The sequence below is a fragment of the Elephantulus edwardii genome, unplaced genomic scaffold (assembly GCF_000299155.1).
Source record: "Elephantulus edwardii isolate Elephantulus edwardi_28Jun2011 unplaced genomic scaffold, EleEdw1.0 scaffold00068, whole genome shotgun sequence".
In the NCBI taxonomy this organism is placed as follows: Eukaryota; Metazoa; Chordata; class Mammalia; order Macroscelidea; family Macroscelididae; genus Elephantulus; species Elephantulus edwardii.
In genome coordinates, this window is record NW_006399818.1 from 1443641 (window position 1) to 1463560 (window position 19920).

Below are 19920 nucleotides of genomic sequence, written 5' to 3' on the forward strand. Positions count from 1 at the left end.
GGATAGGTGTGTCAGAGACAATTGGCATAGGATAGAGTAGGGTACAGGGCTGTTGTACATAGGGTTGCTATGAGTCACAGGTGACTCAACAGCACATAACAACAACAGTAATGGAACAATGCCGAGTCCCATGCCATCTTCATGTTTGTGTCCACTGTTGTGGCTGTTCCACCAGGCCAGCTCACTCAGCACTGCTCTTGTTTTTGCTGACCCTCCACTTCCCTAAACATTATCTTTTTTTCTCTAGTAATTGGTTTTTCTTAATGGCAATTCCAAAATAAGGAAACAGAAGTTTCATGATGCTTGCTTCTAAGAACCACAGTGGTTGTATTTCTTCTAAGATTGATTTGTTCTTTCCTCTGATAGTTCACAATGTATTTAATATTCTTCACCACAATTCAAATGTATCAATTCTTCTCTCTTCATTCCTGACAGTACAGTTTTCACATGTGTATGAGGTGACTGAAAAGACGACTGATGAAGTGTGTGGCTGCTAACCACGAGGTGGGTGGGTACGACCCTCCAGCGGCTCTGTAGTAGAAGGATGAGGCGGTGGAGGTCTGCTTCCTCAAACATTGCAGCGATGGCAACCACGGAGAAGTTCTGCTCTGTGCTACAGGGTCACCGAAGGTTGGAATCAGCTAGATGGCACGAAGAGGATTTTGTTTGTTTGGTTGGTTCAGGCACACTTTTGTTATCAATGTCATGTCTTTGCTTTTTAAAAACTTATTTAGGTCTATTTTTAAAATGACTTATTTAAAAATCTTTTTTAAAAGGTCTATTGTGGGCAGATTTCTGCCTTTTCTGTATAGATAGGTAGGTAGATAGATAGATAGATAGATAGATAGATAGATAGATAGATAGATATAGATACTACAATTGTTTTGGTTTACAATTTTTTTTTCCTTAACGCAGTTCTGAGGACATTTTAATTGAAAAGGCTTTGATGCCTTTGGTCTTCAGATGCATGAATATGATCTACAAATAACAACTTGATAGGCCTTAGGTAGTGATATGAAATGATGCTTTCTGACCAAATATCAACTACTTTTGGGTTGTTTAATCCATGATTCACCCTTAGTCAACAACTGAGATTTCCAAGGCAGAGGCACAATCATTCTCTTCCCTGCTCACATCTAAATTAGTAGCAATTTAATGCCCTTGGCCTTGCTTAACTTTTTCAGTTGCATGTGGTGAACGTTATCCAGTATTCTGGGCTAAGGCTGTGGTGGAAGATATGGGAAAGGCAATGGGTGGGAGAAGTTAGAGGAAGAGTGAGTAGGCTTAAAGGTACTTCACTAATTGGGGCAGAGGGTAGGCAGGGATGAAGGGAGGTAGACAGGCTGGTGGGGCTGGGTGGCATAGCTCTCAAAGACTGGGAACTACATGGGACTGGAGGCAATGGAGACAAATTCTTGTGCAGTCCTTTGCATGGCAAAGTCAAATGGCAGGGTCAAGACACCTGGTGACTGTCCTGCATATAATATAGTGTTCATACAATGTCCAAATCACATAATGTCCTATTTTACAGAACATATCATGGATGTTAAGTGATGCATAGCTATGTTTTGGAAATCCATGACTACATTGTAATTAAATTACTATAATGACTCCCAACACTTTGAGGAAGAAATATCAAACTTTTAGTCTACCTAGCTATATAAACACATGCTGTACAAAGGGGTGTTAGGACTGAATATGGTCAAAGTAGAAATAATCTTAGTAAAAGACACTTCAATTAGCACATGAGTTTAAAGATCCTGTATTTTAATCCTAAAGGTAGTGTGTATTTTAAAGAAGATGTAATTTTCTTTGACATAAGGTTTTTAATAATAGAAAACACGCAGTCTGATTCCCTCTTGGAAGAAGACTAATTAGCAACCTGCAATATGCATATGATACAACCTTGCTTGCAGGTAGTGAAGCATATTTGCAGCACTTCTTGATGGAGTGAAGCCTTCAGAAGAGATATTAGTCCTCAACAAGAAAAGAAAAATTCTCATGACTAGACCAACATCATTATAAGTGAAGAAAGATTTAAAATTGTCAAGGATTTCATTTTACTGAGATCAATAATCAATACTCATGGAAGCAGCAGGTAAGGGCAAATCTGCTGCTATCAAGTTCCTCTTTAAAATTCCTGAGAACAAGGATTTCACTCTAAAGGCCATAGTGCCCCTGAGCTAAACCATGATCTTTTCAATGGCTTCATATGCATGTGTAAGCTGGACAGTGGATTTGGAAGACCAACAAAGAACTGAGGCACTTGAACTGTGGTGTTGAGGAAGAATATTGAATATACCATAGCCTACCTAAAGAATGAACCAATCCATCTTGAAAGAAGTACAGACAATGTGCACTTTAGAAGGAAGGATGGTGAGACTTTCCCTTATAACTTGGGCCGTGCCATCAGGAGGGCCCAGATCTTAAGAGGAGGACATCATGTTTGGGAGAGCAGAAGATCACTGAAGAAAGGAAGATGCTCCATAAGGTGGATTGATCTTTGCTGAAACATTGAGCTTAAACACAGCAGCAGAGATTGAGACTGGTGTAGAACTGGTTATAGTTTTATGCTGTCGTACATAGAGTTACGAGTAGAGACTCAGGACACATGACAACAGTATCATTTTATCGTATACCAACCATTTTGATAAGAGGTTCTAATTCTTGAGGGCTTACTTATAACAAACATTGTGCTAAACATCTTACATGTCTTGTATAGTTCTTACTGCATCACTACCAGGGAGTATTTTACATATAAAGCAATAAAGTCTTAAGAGTTTTATAGTTTCAGGTGACATAGGGCTATCCAATCAGTAAATTATGGTGAAGTTGCCTGATTTAGATCTGCTTAAAATGGATTAAAGAGAAAATTATGGGCACAATCAAAGAGCAGGAGTAAAATAGATTTCATGGAGGGAAAAATATGACACAAACCCAAATTTTGAGCTAAATGTTGACCATGGGCTGTGTGTGCTCTCTCTTCCACGATGTTAAGAGACAAAACCTTGCAACAAGTAATCTCATGACTAACGTTAAAAAAGTCTTTTTTCAGGAGCAAAAGAATTCTTCCTTTAAATGAAAATAGCCCCAAGCTTTTAAATGATTATTTCCCATTGTATTGCTCCCTTCCTGTCACTGTTTCCGAGCTAGAACACAGAGTCCTTGGTGGGAAAAGGAAGGGCATACTCATCAATCTCCATTAACAGTCTGGAGTGGTTTCTGTTGTCTAATAATCTGAGTTGTTGGATCTGCAAATATTCACAGAGGTGGATGAGCTAGTCATTCCCATTTGACATTTCCTTTAGCTCTCAATGTACCATTATATAACAACACATGAATTGGGCAGATCACTTAAAATTCTGTTTTTCCCAATAAAATTCTTGGAGTTATGCCAACAAAGAGCAGAACTCTTTCTAGAAGTGCTTCATATGCCAAGAGAAAAGAAGTTCCTACTGTAAATTAGTATATGGTACAGGAGCACATCAGCAATGCTTCAACAAAAATTAAAATAAAACAAACACCTGCGGTTTTCTGATGTTCAAGTTCACTGTAAGGATTAAAGGTCCAGCGGTGTAAATTATGCAACAGTTTATCAACTGAGCTCATTCACAGTCTACACTCAATTTACATGTTAGTCTTAATCCAACCTGACATACTTATTTCCTTTTAATAATTTTATTTTTATTAGTTATGTTTTTAAAAAATATGGGGCTACTGAAATCAATGTTAGAGAGTGTGAGAGATTTGTTTTAAGAATATTGTACTGTTCTCACCTGACAGATTGAAAATTCTCTCCCCTTACCAAGGAAAAACTTCATTTATGTTTCTCTCACTTAACACCATCAGGTTGGAACCTACTCATAGCTGACCCTCCAGCAGGTTTTCTGATTATGGAAATAGTATGAGAGGAGATTGTTTCTCTTTCTTCCTTGGAACTGCTGGTGGGTTTCAGCCACCACTGGGGCACGGCCTTTGGATTAACTTGCTACAGACAATGCTACCAGAACTCCCTGCGCATATATTATCTCAGGATCCCGCCTCCCCATTATTTAAGAGGATCTCTTTAATCAGTAAGATATCTCACACTGTAGTCTTCATAGCTTTCCTGCTATCTCTGTTGAAGAAAGCTTTGGAGGTATCAAAGTTCAAGGTGAAGGTATATGGCAGTGTTTCTTTGGCTAGACCAGATGTCAAAATAAAACCAGGAATACCATCCTTCTCTGGAACCAAGATTAATTTACCTTTCTGAAGTCCAGTGTTTATCTGCGTGTGAGAAAGAAGCTGAAAGGACAGGTCACCTGGCCCTTGTAGACAGGCTAGCATGGCAGACTGGCATCAACACAGCATGTCGGTGACTGGGCCCTGCCCTCATGGCTGCTCCACAGTAGCCTGCTGCCGCCACTGCTGCTTGACCAACTGGCCCCAGAGTCACCACCCTAGCTGAGAATTTCTTAACCTCTCAGTGGGCCAGCAGAAGGAAGGCCGGAAAGAGTCACCTCTTACACAAATCATTTCTTTCCGGGTGCTATGAGGGCACTTACACTTGCAGGCATCAGGCGCAGAGAAGGGTCTCCGGAGGTCTCGGTAGAAACCTGGCTTACACCGCTGGCAGTGCTGGCCCTCCGTGTTGTGCTGACAGTCATTGCAGACACCCCCGCTACGGTTGCCTGAGGCCTCCCACACGTTCATGTCAAAGTGACAGGTAGCAGCATGGCCGTTGCACTTGCAGGCTGCGGAAAGAGAACCATGGAGGGGAGACAAAATAAAATGTTAGGATGCTCAAACACCTCGACAGTCAAAAACATGCCGACTGGCTGATAATTTGTATTATTCTGAAGTAAGGGAGCACCTGTGTCCTAATCCATAGGGAGTGGAGCAGCTAATCCAAAGACCTCGCCTCTCTGTGATTCAAATTCACCGGAGGCTCTGAAAAATGGTCAGTCTCCTCATGTGTGACTTACTGTTTTTGGCAACCCAACTGAGGGTCAGTTGAGTTGATTATGAATCCATGACAATTGATCTTTTTTATGATGACTGATCTTTTTTTAATTATTTTTTTTTTGTCTCTCTGGAGACTAAGGTGCATCTGATACAGGCCATGGTCTTTGCTATCACTTGTTATGCATCAGAGAGTTCAACAATGAGTAAGGATAGAAGGAGAATTGATGCCTTTGAGCTGTGGTGCTGGAGAAGAGTACTGAGGGTACCATGGACTGCTAGGAAAACAAACAGATTCATCCTGGAAAGGATCAAACTGGGCAGCTCCTTGGAGGCAAGGATTCTGAGGCTCTGTCTAACATACTTTGGACACACTGTAAGGAGGGACCGGTTCTTAGAGAGGGACATCATGCTTGGTAGGGTGGAGGGACAGCCAGGAGGGGAAGGCCCTCTAGGAGGTGGATTGATTCAGTGACTGGGGTAATTGGGGTGGGTCCAGAGACAGTGCGATTGGCACAGGACAGAGCACAGTTTAGGGATGTTGTACATATAGGGTCGCTATGAGTCGCAAGTGACTCAACGGCACATAACAACAACAACAATTTTCACCATGCAGGAGACAAAATTATATAAGAAATAAAATGAGAACTCTAACCTCTATGATCCCAGTTAACCTGTTTCCTTTTGCTGTCAAAAAATTACTACTTATTTCAAGTTTCTCTGGATGCTGACTGTTTTTCTTTCTAGATAATGTTGTTATGTGCTGTTTACTCATACCTGACCCTTCAGTGGGTTTTCAGCGGTTGTAAAGGCACAGGAGTTTATAAATCACCCATCCTTCTCCAGTGGAGCAGCTGGTGGATTTGAATTGCATTCCTCTGGGCTGACAACACAGTTCCTTATCACTAGACAGCCAGAGCTCTCTTCTTTATAGATTGTTGGTTTTGTCTGCTGTTGAGTCAGAACTGACTCATATCTGACTCTGCAGCCTGTTTTCAGGGACGGGTTAATTGCACGGGAGGAGATTTGCCATTCTTGTCCTGTTGAGCAGCTGGTGGATAACTCATTTATTTCTATATCTATATCTACATTCACATTAGGATATACCTGAAATTTAGTTCAATAAAATGTAGATTTGTCTAGGTAGTCAGAGAAATTATAGTTACTTAGGACCTGGAGCTGACATTTATTTTAGAGAGATATCAGGGTGGTCAGTGGTTTTAGCAGGGTTCCCCGCCCCTCTTTTGATGGAAACACTTCCAGTCATTTCCATTCTTGCTACTTCCTGTCAGTGTCACCATTGTCATCATCTGATCTAGTCTGGTATTATTTGAAAGTGACAATTCATGTTGCAGATACAGGCCTGAATTCATATGCACCAATGAGCCAGCTTACCCGGGTTAATAACCTGGGAGAAATGGATTTGTCTTTTATGAAGGATTTATCAGGCATCATTATATTTCTTTTTGCATCATTATATTTTTGAAGTAATCTCCTATACAAGACTCAAATTTTTAAAAGAAAACCACCACCACTATTACTATTGATTCTCTCCTGTAGTGATTTTTTTCCAAAGGCATTTCTGAGATGATCAGTTAAGAGCATCTAATGACAAGTTTCAGTGCTCTATATGAATTTAGATATGCAGTTGGTTTCTGTGGAAAGAGCCAGAATGGCACTCTAGGAATTTAGGAGGAATTCTTTAGATTCTCTTGATGAGTGATTTAGATTAAGAATTCAGAGTTGTTCATGAAGGTCAACTGTATGTGAAAATATTTGTACTACTGTTTTTTTCCATTGTTTCCTTGACATGTTATGATATTTTGACCAGATTTATAATCTTTGAAAAACAAATTATAAGATAATTTAAGATTTATGCTTAGAGGAAATCCTTTACATTTCCTAGAAGCAAAAATAAATCAGTTCCAATTCCAAATTATGTATGGGAAGAGACTTCCCACGACAGTAATCACAAGAAAAAGCCAGTTGTCTCAGATTGATTCTGACTCATGGTAAACCCATGTGTGTGTGTGTGTGTGTGTGTGTGTGTGTGTGTGTGTGTGTGAGAGAGAGAGAGAGTAGAACTGTGTACCCTAGGATTTCATAAAATTGATTTTTCAGTGGTACATAGCCAGGCCTCTCTTCTGATGCACCTCTGAATGGACTCAAATCTTTCAGTTAGCAGGCAAGCGTGTTTTCCATTTGTACCATCCAAGAAATTCTAACCCATAATATTTGCCTTTAAATCGTTGTAAAATAAAGACATGTAAGGGTAAACATTGTTATAGGAATGTGTATTTCTTGGAATATTTTGAACTGCAGGAGAAAAATAACTCATGTTCTCATATTTTTCCACTTTCCCATCTAAATGCCAATCTTGATCTCAGAATAAGTCTTGACATTGCAGTCTCATTACTGACTGATTTCAAATATGTTTTGTCATTTCAAGTCCCCTTCATGAAAAGAAAGACTTGAAGGTAGTGAGGGGAAAGCACCTGATCTGGAGTCTGAAGAGCTGGGATCAAGTCCTGACCCTGTGATCTACTAACATTGGCAAGGCACTTCATTTACTGAGCTTCAATTATTACCTGCTTTCTGCATAGGATTAAGATTGGTTCCTTTCTGGCGTTGTTTTGAGAAGCAAATTAAGGAGAGCTGTTTCCACTATTATAATTCACTATCTGAGCTCTGAGGATGTAACCTTGAGTTGCTCTGTGTCTAGTCATGTTTTTATTATGCCAAGTTCTTAAGAAGGGTGCTCATATCCACAAAGTATCCAAGCAAACAGGCACCACATTCTTGGCAAAATAGTTAGATTGGCAACCTTGTAAACAGTCTGAAGTCATAGTGGGCAGTGATCTGAACCATGCTGGTGTAGGTTACAGTTGTCTTTCACCCACAACTTTCTATTGTGTTTCTAGAGACAACAAAATGTCTACAGATTAAATTGACTTTTCGAAAGAAAGCTTCTGAGTTCTCTGGGATGTTACTTACTTCTGCACTCTTTGGGAGCCCCGGTTTTGCCATCAGCTGCCTCCCAGGGGCGGTCATTGTATAATGGTGCACAGCGCTGACAGTGGGTGCCGGCTGTGTTGTGCTTACACATACACTTCCCATGGACCTACAAAGAAAAATCATTAAGAGCTATGAGCACAAATGATGCTGGCGAAGAAAGTTCTTCCTACAATCTCCTATCACTGGTTGACTTGAGCCATAAGACAATATTCATCTACTTTTCTGATGAAATTACCAATCAACATGAGTGATTCTTTCTTAATTTTTCACATAATTGATTCAAAAGATTAAATAATATATTTCCTTGGCTACAAGAAATAAAACTCTAACAAAAAAAAATTACTGAAGTACGAGCTAGGCACTTACTTAAATGTTTAAGATCTTTAAACTTTTTCTTTTTAATAGTAATATATTTTCAAAATAGAAAATTTAAAAATCTGTAATCTAATCACAAAGTAACATGTTTACCAACATATGGGGTACATATTTACAATATTTTAAAAATATAGTTATTTTTATAATTTCCTTTTTATATAATATGTTGTGGATATTTTTCCTTCTCCTGGTGTATTCCTGTAGAACACACATCTTAATGGCTCTCTTGTATTGTGTATAATTTATATTATTAATCATCTATTTTTGGTTATTTAGGCTTTTTAAATATATTACATATTAGCTTAAGGGTTATGTGAGCATCCTGGTAGTTCAGTATTTGTGTCTATTTCTGTTTCTCTAGAATACATGTATTTGCTAGAAGTAAAATTGAAGGTTTAAGATATGTATATTTTTAAGGCTTTTAATTCTGTCATATTGATTAGGCATTTTCTTTTGACATTATAGTTCAGAATATATGGAAGGTTATTAAAATAATATTTCTATTAGGAGTAAATATTAGTAGAATTCTTATTGATCTGAGAAGCTTAAGATAATTTAAATATTTCTTATATAACTTAATTGATAATTTCTAAAAATTAATATTCAAATTAATCTGTTATACCTCCTAATAACTAAGCATTCCCATGAATTCCAGAACCAAGATGCATTTATTGGCAAAGGATAGCATGACTGTAGAAATTAAAGTTTTGCAAAGGAGCTTGGAATGAGGCTCATAAATGGATCTGAGTCTCTATTTTTCCTGAGAAATAGTGTTAAATGTAACTCAGTATAACTGTAACAGCGTATATTAACTAGCCAACAAAGAAAGGAGCCCTGGTGGTACAGTGGTTACATTCTAGGCTGCTAACAGAAATGTCAGCGATTTGAATCCATCAGTCATTCCATAGGAGAGAGATGTAGTCTGCTTCCATCGAGGTTAACAGTCTTGGAAACCCAGGGGGATTCTACCTAGCATATACTTTACTGTAAGATGGCAACAACTTGACAACAATGAGGTTTTTGGTTTGGTGGCTCAAATGAGGAAGTACTCTGCTGTTAACAGAAAGGTCTTCAGTTCAAATCCACCAGTGACTCCTTGGGAGAAAAGATCTGGCAATCAGCTCCCATAGAGATTACAGCTTCTAAAACCCTAGGAAGCAATTTTACTTGATCATATAGTGTCTCTAGAGTCCGAGCCACTGAGTGGGTAGTTTGGTGGTAGAATTCTCATTTGCCACATGAGGGGGTCTGATTCAATTCCTGGTCAGTGCACAGAATGAGAGCTTTAAGCAGCTCTGATGGTACTGTGGTTAAAGCATTCCTATGAACTGAAACTGACTTGATGGCAAACAATAAATCAACATGTATTTAATGACTATCTACACAGATGAGTCATTCTCTTAGGCATAACTTGCTTTACTGTTAGTATAAAACGGTTTCTGAAAACCTGCCAGAGGATCAGGTATGAGTCGGTTCCAATTCGACCGTAATCAACAGCAACAATGGCAGTGAGGATTTCTGAGGAGGGGCAGGAATGCATCATTATTGTTATGGGCCACTGAGTTGACTTCAACTCTTAGTGACACTTCGTACCACAGAACAAAATTCTGCCTGCTGTTGCACCAGCCTCACAGTCTCTGCTATGCTCAAACCCACTGTTGCAATCACCATGTCAATCCATCTTGTTGCGGGCCTTCTTTCCTTTCATTGACCTTCCTTAGACTCAGTCTTTCTCTGAGAAGTGTGATATTGTTTTGGTTTCCATCAAGTTGAGCATGACACATAGCGACCCTAAGAATAAAAGACCGGAAGCCTTTCTATGACTAGCATCGCTTCTCAAAGTTCATAGAGTTTCCAGAGGCATGCTGGTTAGGAAGTGGATGCCACTCCTGCTTCCAAACCTGTCTTAAACTTGGAGCTCCAACAAACGTTGCCCACCATGGGTAACCGTTATGGTATTTGACATCCTAATGGCACAAAGTTCAGCATCACAGCAACCTCAGGTTGCCTCAGTACAGTGAATTGACAGAAGAGTGCTGTACCACTTAGAAGAATGTTCCTCTAAAACAAAATAACTGACTTTTAAATACAAAGGCCCTCCATGAGATCTTGTTGAATCTTAACAAGAGACTTAAATAAAACCCAACCCATATAATATGTTGTAGTTGTTATGTGCAGTTGAGGTGCCTGTGGCCCATAGTGACCCTATATACAGCTGCTCTGAACCCTTCCCTGTCCTACTCCAGTCTCACTGATTCCGACACACCAACTCCCATTGCCCCAGTTACTGTATCAATCCATCTCATCCGGGGTCTTCCTCTCCTGCACTGTCCCTCCACCCTTCGAAGCATGATGTCCTTCTCCAAGGACTGGTCTCTCTGGCCACATGCCCAAAGTATGTCAGATGGAGCTTAACCTGCTCAAAGGATATGAGATGATGCATCCCCATTTTTGCTTCTAAGGAGAACTCTGGCTGTACTTTTTTTCAAGATACATTTATATTTTTTCTTTTATTGGCAGATATTTGTCAGTATCATAATGCAAAGACATGTATTCCTTTTTTCCAAAGAAAGAAATATTCTTAAGTATTCATTACTCACTGTCCCACTTTCACATGCATATGAAACAAAAGAAAATATTATGGCTTAGGTTTTAGTCTTGAAAGTAACAGCTTTGCTCCTTTGCACTTTTAAGAGGTCCTTGGCAGCAGAATTGCCAAAACTGAGGAAGACCTGAAGTATTTGCTACATAAGGTCAAGGAATGCAGTCTTTAATATGGATTGAAGCTCAACATAAAAAAACCCCAAAACCCACAAACAAAACAAACCACCTAAGATTCTCCCCACTGGGTCAATTGGGAGCATCATGATAGGAAGAGAAGAGACTGAGATTGCTAACAATTTCTGGTTTTTGGATCCACAAACAACATTTTTGGAAGCAGCAGTCAGGAAATTAAAAAATGAATTCCATAAGGAAAGTCTGCTGTCAGGGACCCCTCCAAAGTGCTAATGAGCAATGATTTCAGTCTAGAGACTAAGGCCATTGTCTTCACAAGTATTTGCTGTGCATTAGAGAGCAGGACAGTGACTATGAGTGACAGAAGAAGAACCAATATGTTTGAGTTTTGGTGCTGGAGAAGAGTACCGAACGTACTACGGACTATGAACATACTATGGAGAACAAAACAAACAAGCCTGTGCTGGAGAAGGTGAAACTCGGTTTCTCCTTTGGAGGCAAGGATTTTGAATCTCGTCTAATATACTTTGGGTATGTATGCAGAGCAGATTATCCGGGAGGCTGGGCTCTATGAGGAGAATTGTGGCATCAGGATTGGTGGAAGATCTATTAACAATCTGCGTTATGCAGATGACACAACCCTGCTTGCTGAAACTGAGGAGGACCTCATGCACTTGCTGCGGAGGGTCAAGGACTGCAGCCTTCAGTATGGACTGAGGCTTAATGTCAAGAAGACAAAGATTCTCACTGTTGGACCAATTGGCAGCGTCAGGATGGATGGCAAAGAGATTGAGATTGTTCACAGCTTCAGTTTGCTTGGCTCCATGGTCAACACTCTTGGCACCAGCAGTCAGGAAATCAAAAAGCGTATCACGATGGGAAAGTCTGCTGTTAGGGACCTCTCTAAAGTACTCAGGAGCAACGGTGTCTCTCTGGAGACTAAGGTGCACCTGATACAGGCCATAGTCTTTGCAATCGCTTGTTATGCATCAGAGAGTTGGACAATGACTAGGGAAGACAGAAGGAGAATTGATGCCTTTGAGCTGTGGTGCTGGAGAAGAGAATTGAATGTACCATGGACTGCCAAGAAAACAAACAGATTCATCCTGGAGAGAGTTAAATGAGGCTGTTCCTTGGAGGCAAGGATACTGAGGTTTCGTCTGACATACTTTGGACATGTTGCAAGGAGGGACCAGTCCTTGGAGAGGGACATCACATTTGGGAGAGTGGAGGGACAGCCAGGAGGGGAAGGCCCTCTATGAGGTAGATTGATTCAGTGACTGGGGTAATTGGGATGGGTGTGTCGGAGGCGGTGCGGTTGGCGCGCAGGATAGAGCAGTGTTTAGGGCTGTTGTGCATAGGGTCGCTATGAGTCGCAAATGACTCGACGGCACATAACAACAACAACAAAAGTTGTCAGGAGGGAATAGTCCTTGGAGAAGGACATCATGTTTAGAAGGATGGAAGGGTCAGCACAGGAGAGGAAGACCCTGGATGAGATGGATGGACACAGGAACTGGGAAAATGGGGGCATATGTGTCAGAGAGAGTGGGACTGGCTCAGGGTAAAGCACGGTTCAGAGCTATTGTGCTTAGGATTTAGTCACAGTCAACTCGCCGGCACATAAGAACAACAACAACAACCACAACATGCCTTTTGATTTCTGAACTGCTATATTCATTGAGGGTCGCTATGAGTCGCAGGCGACTCAACAGCACATAACAACAACAACAACAACAACAACAACAACAACATATCCATTGAGGTGGATTGTGGACCCAAATGAAATGAAATCCCTGGCAACTTCAATCTTCTCTCCATCTATCATGATGTTGCCTATTGGACAAGTTGTGAGGATTTTTGTTTTCTTTTTTTTATATTACATTTTTTAAAATTATTATTAATTTCAATGAACATCTACAGAGATTTTGGAATTCCATTCATTCATTGTTGCACTTTTCTCTCCACCCACTCACCCCCACCCCCACCCCCATTTCGCTCCTCTCCTTGAAAAGCAAAAGCAAAACTCCTTCATTGGTACCCCCTCACCTCCCCACTCCCACCCCAAGTATACTCCACTCTGCAACCCTAATCTGTATTGAAAGCTGTAGTCTTTGATCTTAAGTGTTGCAAATCTTCCTAGCTTTGAGAAAGCAATTGTGCCATCTGGCTATTGAAATCTGTTGATGAATCCTCCAATCCTTAGCTCTTGTGGCCTTGTAGCTTAGGAGCTGTGCTGTCAACACAACGGCATGTGGTTCAAATCCACCAGATGTCCCTCTTCCCTTGTGACTTACAGCCTCTGAAAACCCACTGGAAGGTCATTATTCTGATTCTGACCAAAGGTAATGACTGAGCAAGCCTCTAGTCCTGATGCCACACTCTTCGTCATGCAGCCTCACCTTTTGGATGCTTTGCTCAGCACCCAGCTTGTATAGGTTTGGTAAGAGAAAAGAACACTGATGTATACCTTTTCTTGATTTTAAGTAACCCAGGCACTTTCCCTGATTTTAAAACACTTATCTCTTTGCTCAATTTAAATGACTATGTCTTGGTCCAAGAACAGTTTCCTCATGAACACAATTCTAGATTCTGGAATTCTCAAGTCTTCTCAGTATCCTCTTTAATTTGTTGTAGTCCACACAGTTGAATGTCTTTGCATAGGCAATAAAGCACAAGTAAAGTTCTTTATGACATTTTCTGCCTTCAAGCAAGATCAATTTGACATAATTTCTTTTAAAAATTTCCTTTCTTGGTGAGCTCTGGTGGCCTAGTGGCAAGAAGCTGCACTGCAATCCCAGAGATGTGAGGTTCAAATCCACCAGATGCTCTGCTGAAGAAAGAGGGACAATTTCCTCCTGTTCAGATCTGATTTGATGGTACACACATTAGAAAAATAAATAAATAAATAAATAAATAAATAAATTTCCTTTCTTTCCTCCCTTCTTTTTAATCATTTTTTCAAAACCTCAGTTTATACATTTCAATAGTCAGTGACATCCAGATGTATTTTCTAATAATCAGAATTATAAAGGATTGTTGGCTATTTTTGCATTATTTCTAATTTGAAACAACCATTTATTTATATAGCACATCCTATATAAAGAAAGATGCTGCAAAATATTATTTGTTTTCATTAGAGGAATTCACCTACTATTATTTATAGACTCAATCTGTCCAGATTTGGTCTTGGAGTGCCCAAGGCCTATATGTAATCTCACCCCACTGATAGTTTAGTCCTGGTCCATAAATTCCAGGCCTCAGGAGGCCAAAGACATTTAGGGTAACCTCATCAAACATTCACATGTATCACAAGGTAATGTGGACAGGTCAGTTCCCTCTCGAGGAAGGATTTCGGAGCATTTCCTTGTTTCCACATGCTGAGGATTCAGATGAACCTCCCAGGGTCTGAAAGATGCCAGCCCAGCAAATTTTTCTGCACAGAGAAAAATTCAAGGGACTGTCATTTTCAGAATTACCAAAAATAGCTGTAAATCATTACCCAGACCATTTGAAACAAGAAATCCTTCCTCAGCGATACAACTGTTGCTGTTCAAGCTTGAAAGATCACCCACTATTTGATGCTTGTGAAAAATGTGCAAGTAAAACTAGGTCTCCATTGGGGGTAGGGGTGGGAACAGAAAAAAGAATCTTTAGTAATATGTTAAACAGAGCTCTTGTTTGGTACACAAACATAAACCAGATAAGGACAGGAAAATGGGATTATATACTTGAACTGTAGTTAAAGATGATTGGAGTCTTCTACTCTGGTTACTAACTGGAAAATGAGTTTAGATCAACAACAAAATTTTAACTCCTAGTAACCTTAGCATTTTTATTAGCTCCTCTTTTATACTACACAGCCTTTTCTCTGTTGTTATCAGAAGTTTTCTTACCTGTATCTAACTGAGTTTACTGGTTACTAACATTAAGCAACTTGCTAGTCATTTTTAGTATACTTATCTTAGTTAGAAGGGACTTCTACAAACTAATACTTGGAAGAATTCCTAGAATAGGATGCTTAGATATGGAAAATTAAATATTATTTCTTTTACTTTATATTTGGAACTTTGTTGCTGCTGTTATGTACCACTGAGTTAATTCTGACCCACAGGGCTTCTATTCTATAATCTTTATAGTAGCAGATCGTCAGACCGTTTCTTCTGAGCACTGGATGTTGTTGTTATGTGCTATCAAGTCACCTGTGAACTGTAGCAACCTGTGTACAGCAGCTCTGAATCCTGCCCTGTCCTGAGCTAGTCTCACTGACTTTGATACACCAACCCCTCAGCCCCCAGTTACTGTATCAATCCATCTCATCCAGGGTGTTCCCGTCCTGTGCTGTCCTCCATCCTTCTGAGCGTTGATGTGAGATATAACTTTAAAAAAATGGATATTCTCACATATTATCATTGGAACATTGAAAAATTATGAGAGGATACAAACAATGCCAAATCTATGAACCAAAGAAAACTGCCCATGTTAAAGGCAGGTGCAGTAATTTCTATACTACCCATTACCTATGACAAATGATTTAGAAAATAGAACAATGCTATGCAGCAATTTAAGACAAAATATGAAGGCTAAAATTGATTAATTTCTAAAGAGAGAGTATTTCCCTTTTAAAGAAAAGGATTAACTTCTAAAAGAATCAACTTCTTATGCTGGGAAAAAGATAAATTCTACTAACAGGCCAGCCTGTTAGAACTTGCTCCTTCTTATTGCAGGACAAATAAAATGATGCTGCAAAACAACCTTTGAACAAAAAGCACTGTGAGGAAAATGTGTCCTTTCAATAAAGAGTAAAATGGGCTTTTTTTTCCTATTAAAAAGATTTCTTTTTAAATTTAACAGAAGAAGTGGGAGTTCTATGATGAATATGACAAAAACAATTGAGTTTCCTGGAAAATGTGGCTTGATGCATCCTGCTGGAAGGGGAGAAGAGAGATTGAAGGCTCAGTATTTGTTTCAAAGCCTTTCCCAAAAATAAGAATACAAAGAACATCCATCATCAATTGAATAAGTATACAATATTTTTTTTTTTGGTCTTTTCTAGAATTCTAGACACAACAACTTTTCTAAGTGACCATGGACATTAAAATAAGATAAAGATAGGGCAGACACCAAACTAAGGAAAGCTGGCTAGGACTCAGAGACTTTTCTCTTTCTAGCTAGCTTGTTGCCTGAAATTATTTTTGTAGAGACTCATTCCTTTAGTTTTTGAATGATATTTTATATTCAGGAACTTCCTATTAAGAAAGTACTTGTTTTTAAAAGATGCAAATCCTTAAAATATTTGCAACAAATATTTCAATGAGGATTACAACCATGTGATGCCAATCTTAGAACTGGGCTCAGCAGTGTTGCCTTGAAAAAGAAGGGACTTCCTAGAGTGAGGAAAGGGATTATTTTAAGGTTAGAGGGAAAGGACTGTACCTACCTCACGATTTTGTCAAGAACCTGTTCTGGCTGACAGACTTGGGAATAAATATACGCGGATCTAGTGCGTACTCTATAAGAAAACGGAGTATTTATATTTAGCCTGATATATGGTAACCCTGCAATTACCTGTCTCTTGCCACTAAATTATAAATGCTTACAGAGGAGGAGAAATGTGGTTTAAATATCTTTAAATTCTGACAGTTGGAATATGATGATGTTGTTTTGTATTGTCGAGTGAGAACTGATCCATAGCTGTTCCTCCAGTGGCTTTTCACAGGCAGTAAATGGCACTGGAGGAGATTTCCCATTTTTCTCCTGTGGGGCAGCTGGTGGGTTCGAACCACATGCCTTCGGACTGGCAGCACAACTCCTTACCACTAGGTCACCAGAGCTCCCTTGGAAGATGATAGTTGTCCAATAAATAAATATCTGTTGACTTTTACATTCTGTCAACATTTATTTAATGGTGCACTTAGAACACGAGTTCTTGAGCTTAGTTTCATTTTGAAAACTAGCCATCTTGAAGGTCAGGGTAGTAATTGGGCATTTGAAGGTGAAACAGGATACTTTCAACTCATTGTCACTTGACAGTATTTGGGTAGATGAGATCAAAAAGCATTCGGCTCTGTCCTGAGTGTTTCTTTCAAGTGGTATACTGGTTCACACCTGGGCATGTTGGTAATAGGTTCTTATACATAGGGGTCATCTGTAAATCCAAGGGGTGAGCCCATCATGGAGGATAATGAGAATAACAATAATTAAGACAGAACAGTTGTTAATTGCTGTTGAGTTGGCTCTGACTCCTGGGAACCTTACATCAGAATGATGACTGTTGACATGTTTGACTCCATTGTTGCAGCAATTATGTCAATTTAGCCACTGAGAATTTCCCTTATTTTCTTTGGCCCTCCTTCTACTTTACCAACATGATGCTCTTCTCAAGTTATTGATTTTTCTGATGGCATGTCCAAAGTAAGTGACCAGAAGTCTCACCATCTTTACTACGTGTTACATTCTTGTTACATGTTCTAGTTCCTCTAAAGCTGGTTGGCTCATTCTTTTTGGGCAACCATGGAACACTGAGCATTTTTTAGCCACAGCTGAATACATTTATTAAGAATCTTTAGTTCTTTTTCTGTCTTCTACTTATTACCTAATTGGCAGTGTGTTGTACAGGTTGTTGTTGTTGTTGTTATAGGCCTTTGAGTCACCTATGTATGACTCATCATGATCCTATGTACAGTAACTCTGAAGCCTGCTCTGTCTTGAGCCAGGATTTGACACATGTACCCCATTGCCCTAGTCATTGTATCAATCCATCTCATCCGGGGTCATCCTCTCCTGTGCTGTCCCTCCACCCTTTTGAGCATGATATCCTTCTCCAAGGATCAGTCCCTCCTGGCCACATTCCAAAAGTATATGAGACGGAGTTTCAAAATCCTAGCCTCCAAGGAGATACTTGGTTTCACCCTCTCCAAGACAGACCTATTTGTTTTCTTGGCAGTCCATGACTCTCTCCAAAATCACAACTCAAAGGCATCAATTCTTCTGGCATCTTTAGTCATTGTCCAGCTCTCTGATGCATAGCAAGTAATGGCAAAGACCATGGCCTGGATGAGGCACACCTTAGTCTCTAGACTGACATTGTTGCTTCTCAGTACTCTGGAGAGGTCCCTCACAGCAGATTTTCTCAATGCAATTTGTCTTTTGATTTCCTGAATGCTGATGCCAAGAGTGTTGATTGTGGAGCTGAGCAAGTTGTAACTGTCAACAACCTCTATCTCTTCTCCAGCCATCATGGTGCTGCCAGTTGTCCCAGTGAAGAGAATCTTTGTCTTCTTGATGTTGTACAGAGAGTCCCTGATTTACAAACACCTGACTTCGTATAAACCATAGTTTAAGCCAACACTGTGAAGCCCATTTTATTAAAAATTAAAGTTACATATAATTGGGTTTTTATTACAAATGGATGCTACTTTGCAAAGGGCACCAAACCATTATTTAGAAAACCTCAAACCCATTGCTGTGGAGTCAGAATTGACTCTTAGCTGTCTCTTCTTTGGGTTTCTGAGGCTGTGGAGTGCACAGGAGAAAATTACTCATCTTTATCCCTTGAAGCCATAGGTAGATTAGGACTGCCACAGAGATATGAACTTTGGGTTAGCAGTGAAACTCCCCAAGGGCTTCCCTCAAAACATTGCATTACTAAATCATTGTTTTATTTATGCATGTATGTGTGTATTTATTTATTAATAAATAGAGAGGTGGTTGCTGTTATTGAATACTGTCAAGTTGGAAATGATCCATAGCTGACCCTCCACCGGGTTTTCAGAGGCAGTAAATGGCATGGGAAGAGGATGCCCACCTTTCTCCCACAAATAGAAGGGTATAATTTCTATTTTAACACTAGCATTGGACTGGCATTAGATATAGACTATCCCCGTTTGTTCTGAGTCAGGTATAAACTTGACTTAAAACAGTTTTAGGAATCAAACTCATTTGTAATGAAGGGACTGCTTGTTGCTACGATGCTGGGAGTGATGCCATCAGTATTTCAAGTAGCAGCAGGATCACAAATGGTGGGTGGGTTTCAATTGACCTTCCAGAGTAAGACAAGATAGGAAGAAAAGCCCAGAATCTACTTCTGAATATAAGTCAGTGAACGTCCTATAGATCAGAACAGAATTACAACAGTAGTAGTAGAGACTAGTGAGCGGTGTTGACTAGTACCAGAGACTATTCTAGGCATTTTGTAAATATCAACACATTCAATTTACTCAAAAACTCTGAAGATAGGGATAATTCTTATTTTCACTTTAAATGAAGAAACTGAGGCTCAATGAGTTAAATAATTTATCTAAGATCACAAGCCAATAAGTGGGAGCTGTTTGCTCTCTGATAACTTAACTCCAGGGTTCTCATCTTAACTCCTAAAGTGTGCAGTTCTTAAACTCTAGGATATTAAGGAGGCTATGTATCTCTACCAATTTGTCCTTTAAGAGTTCTTCAGTACAAATACTGGTTCAGATTAAAGGAAAGCCATTTCATGAATATTATATTCAATAACTATAGTCTATTCCCTCTGGTAGATATCTAAAACTTTGAGATAGCTGATTAAAGAAAGACAAATTCGATTTCCTAAACCTTTTACAAATAAGTTCAGAGCATATAAGTATACAAAGTACTTTTCAATTCTTGGTTAGTGTAAAAATCTTTGTGCATTGAAGATTTTGATACCTCCTGGGGCATTTATGGGTCACTACATGATACTTGGAAAGTTAGAAGGTTAGCAGAAGAGAGTGGAAAAGGTGAAGGCCAGCAGAAGACTTTCAGTGAGATGGATCTACACCGTGTCTACAGCAATGGGCACAAGTGTGTGTGTGATAATAGGGAAGGCTCAGGATCGGACAG

The 19920-nt window shown here is 39.6% G+C and overlaps 1 protein-coding gene across 1 annotated transcript in view; it reads right to left on the minus strand.

Annotated features, from left to right (window-relative positions):
- NTN4 (netrin 4) overlaps positions 1 to 19920 on the minus strand; it is a 174662-nt gene that overhangs the window by 46487 nt on the left and 108255 nt on the right. Inside the window, exons 4-5 of the mRNA XM_006888490.1 lie at positions 7936 to 8062; positions 4545 to 4733 (exon numbers count right to left, since the gene is read on the minus strand). Of these exons, the coding sequence (XP_006888552.1) occupies positions 4545 to 4733; positions 7936 to 8062 (316 nt within the window). The remainder of the gene's footprint in view (positions 1 to 4544; positions 4734 to 7935; positions 8063 to 19920) is intronic.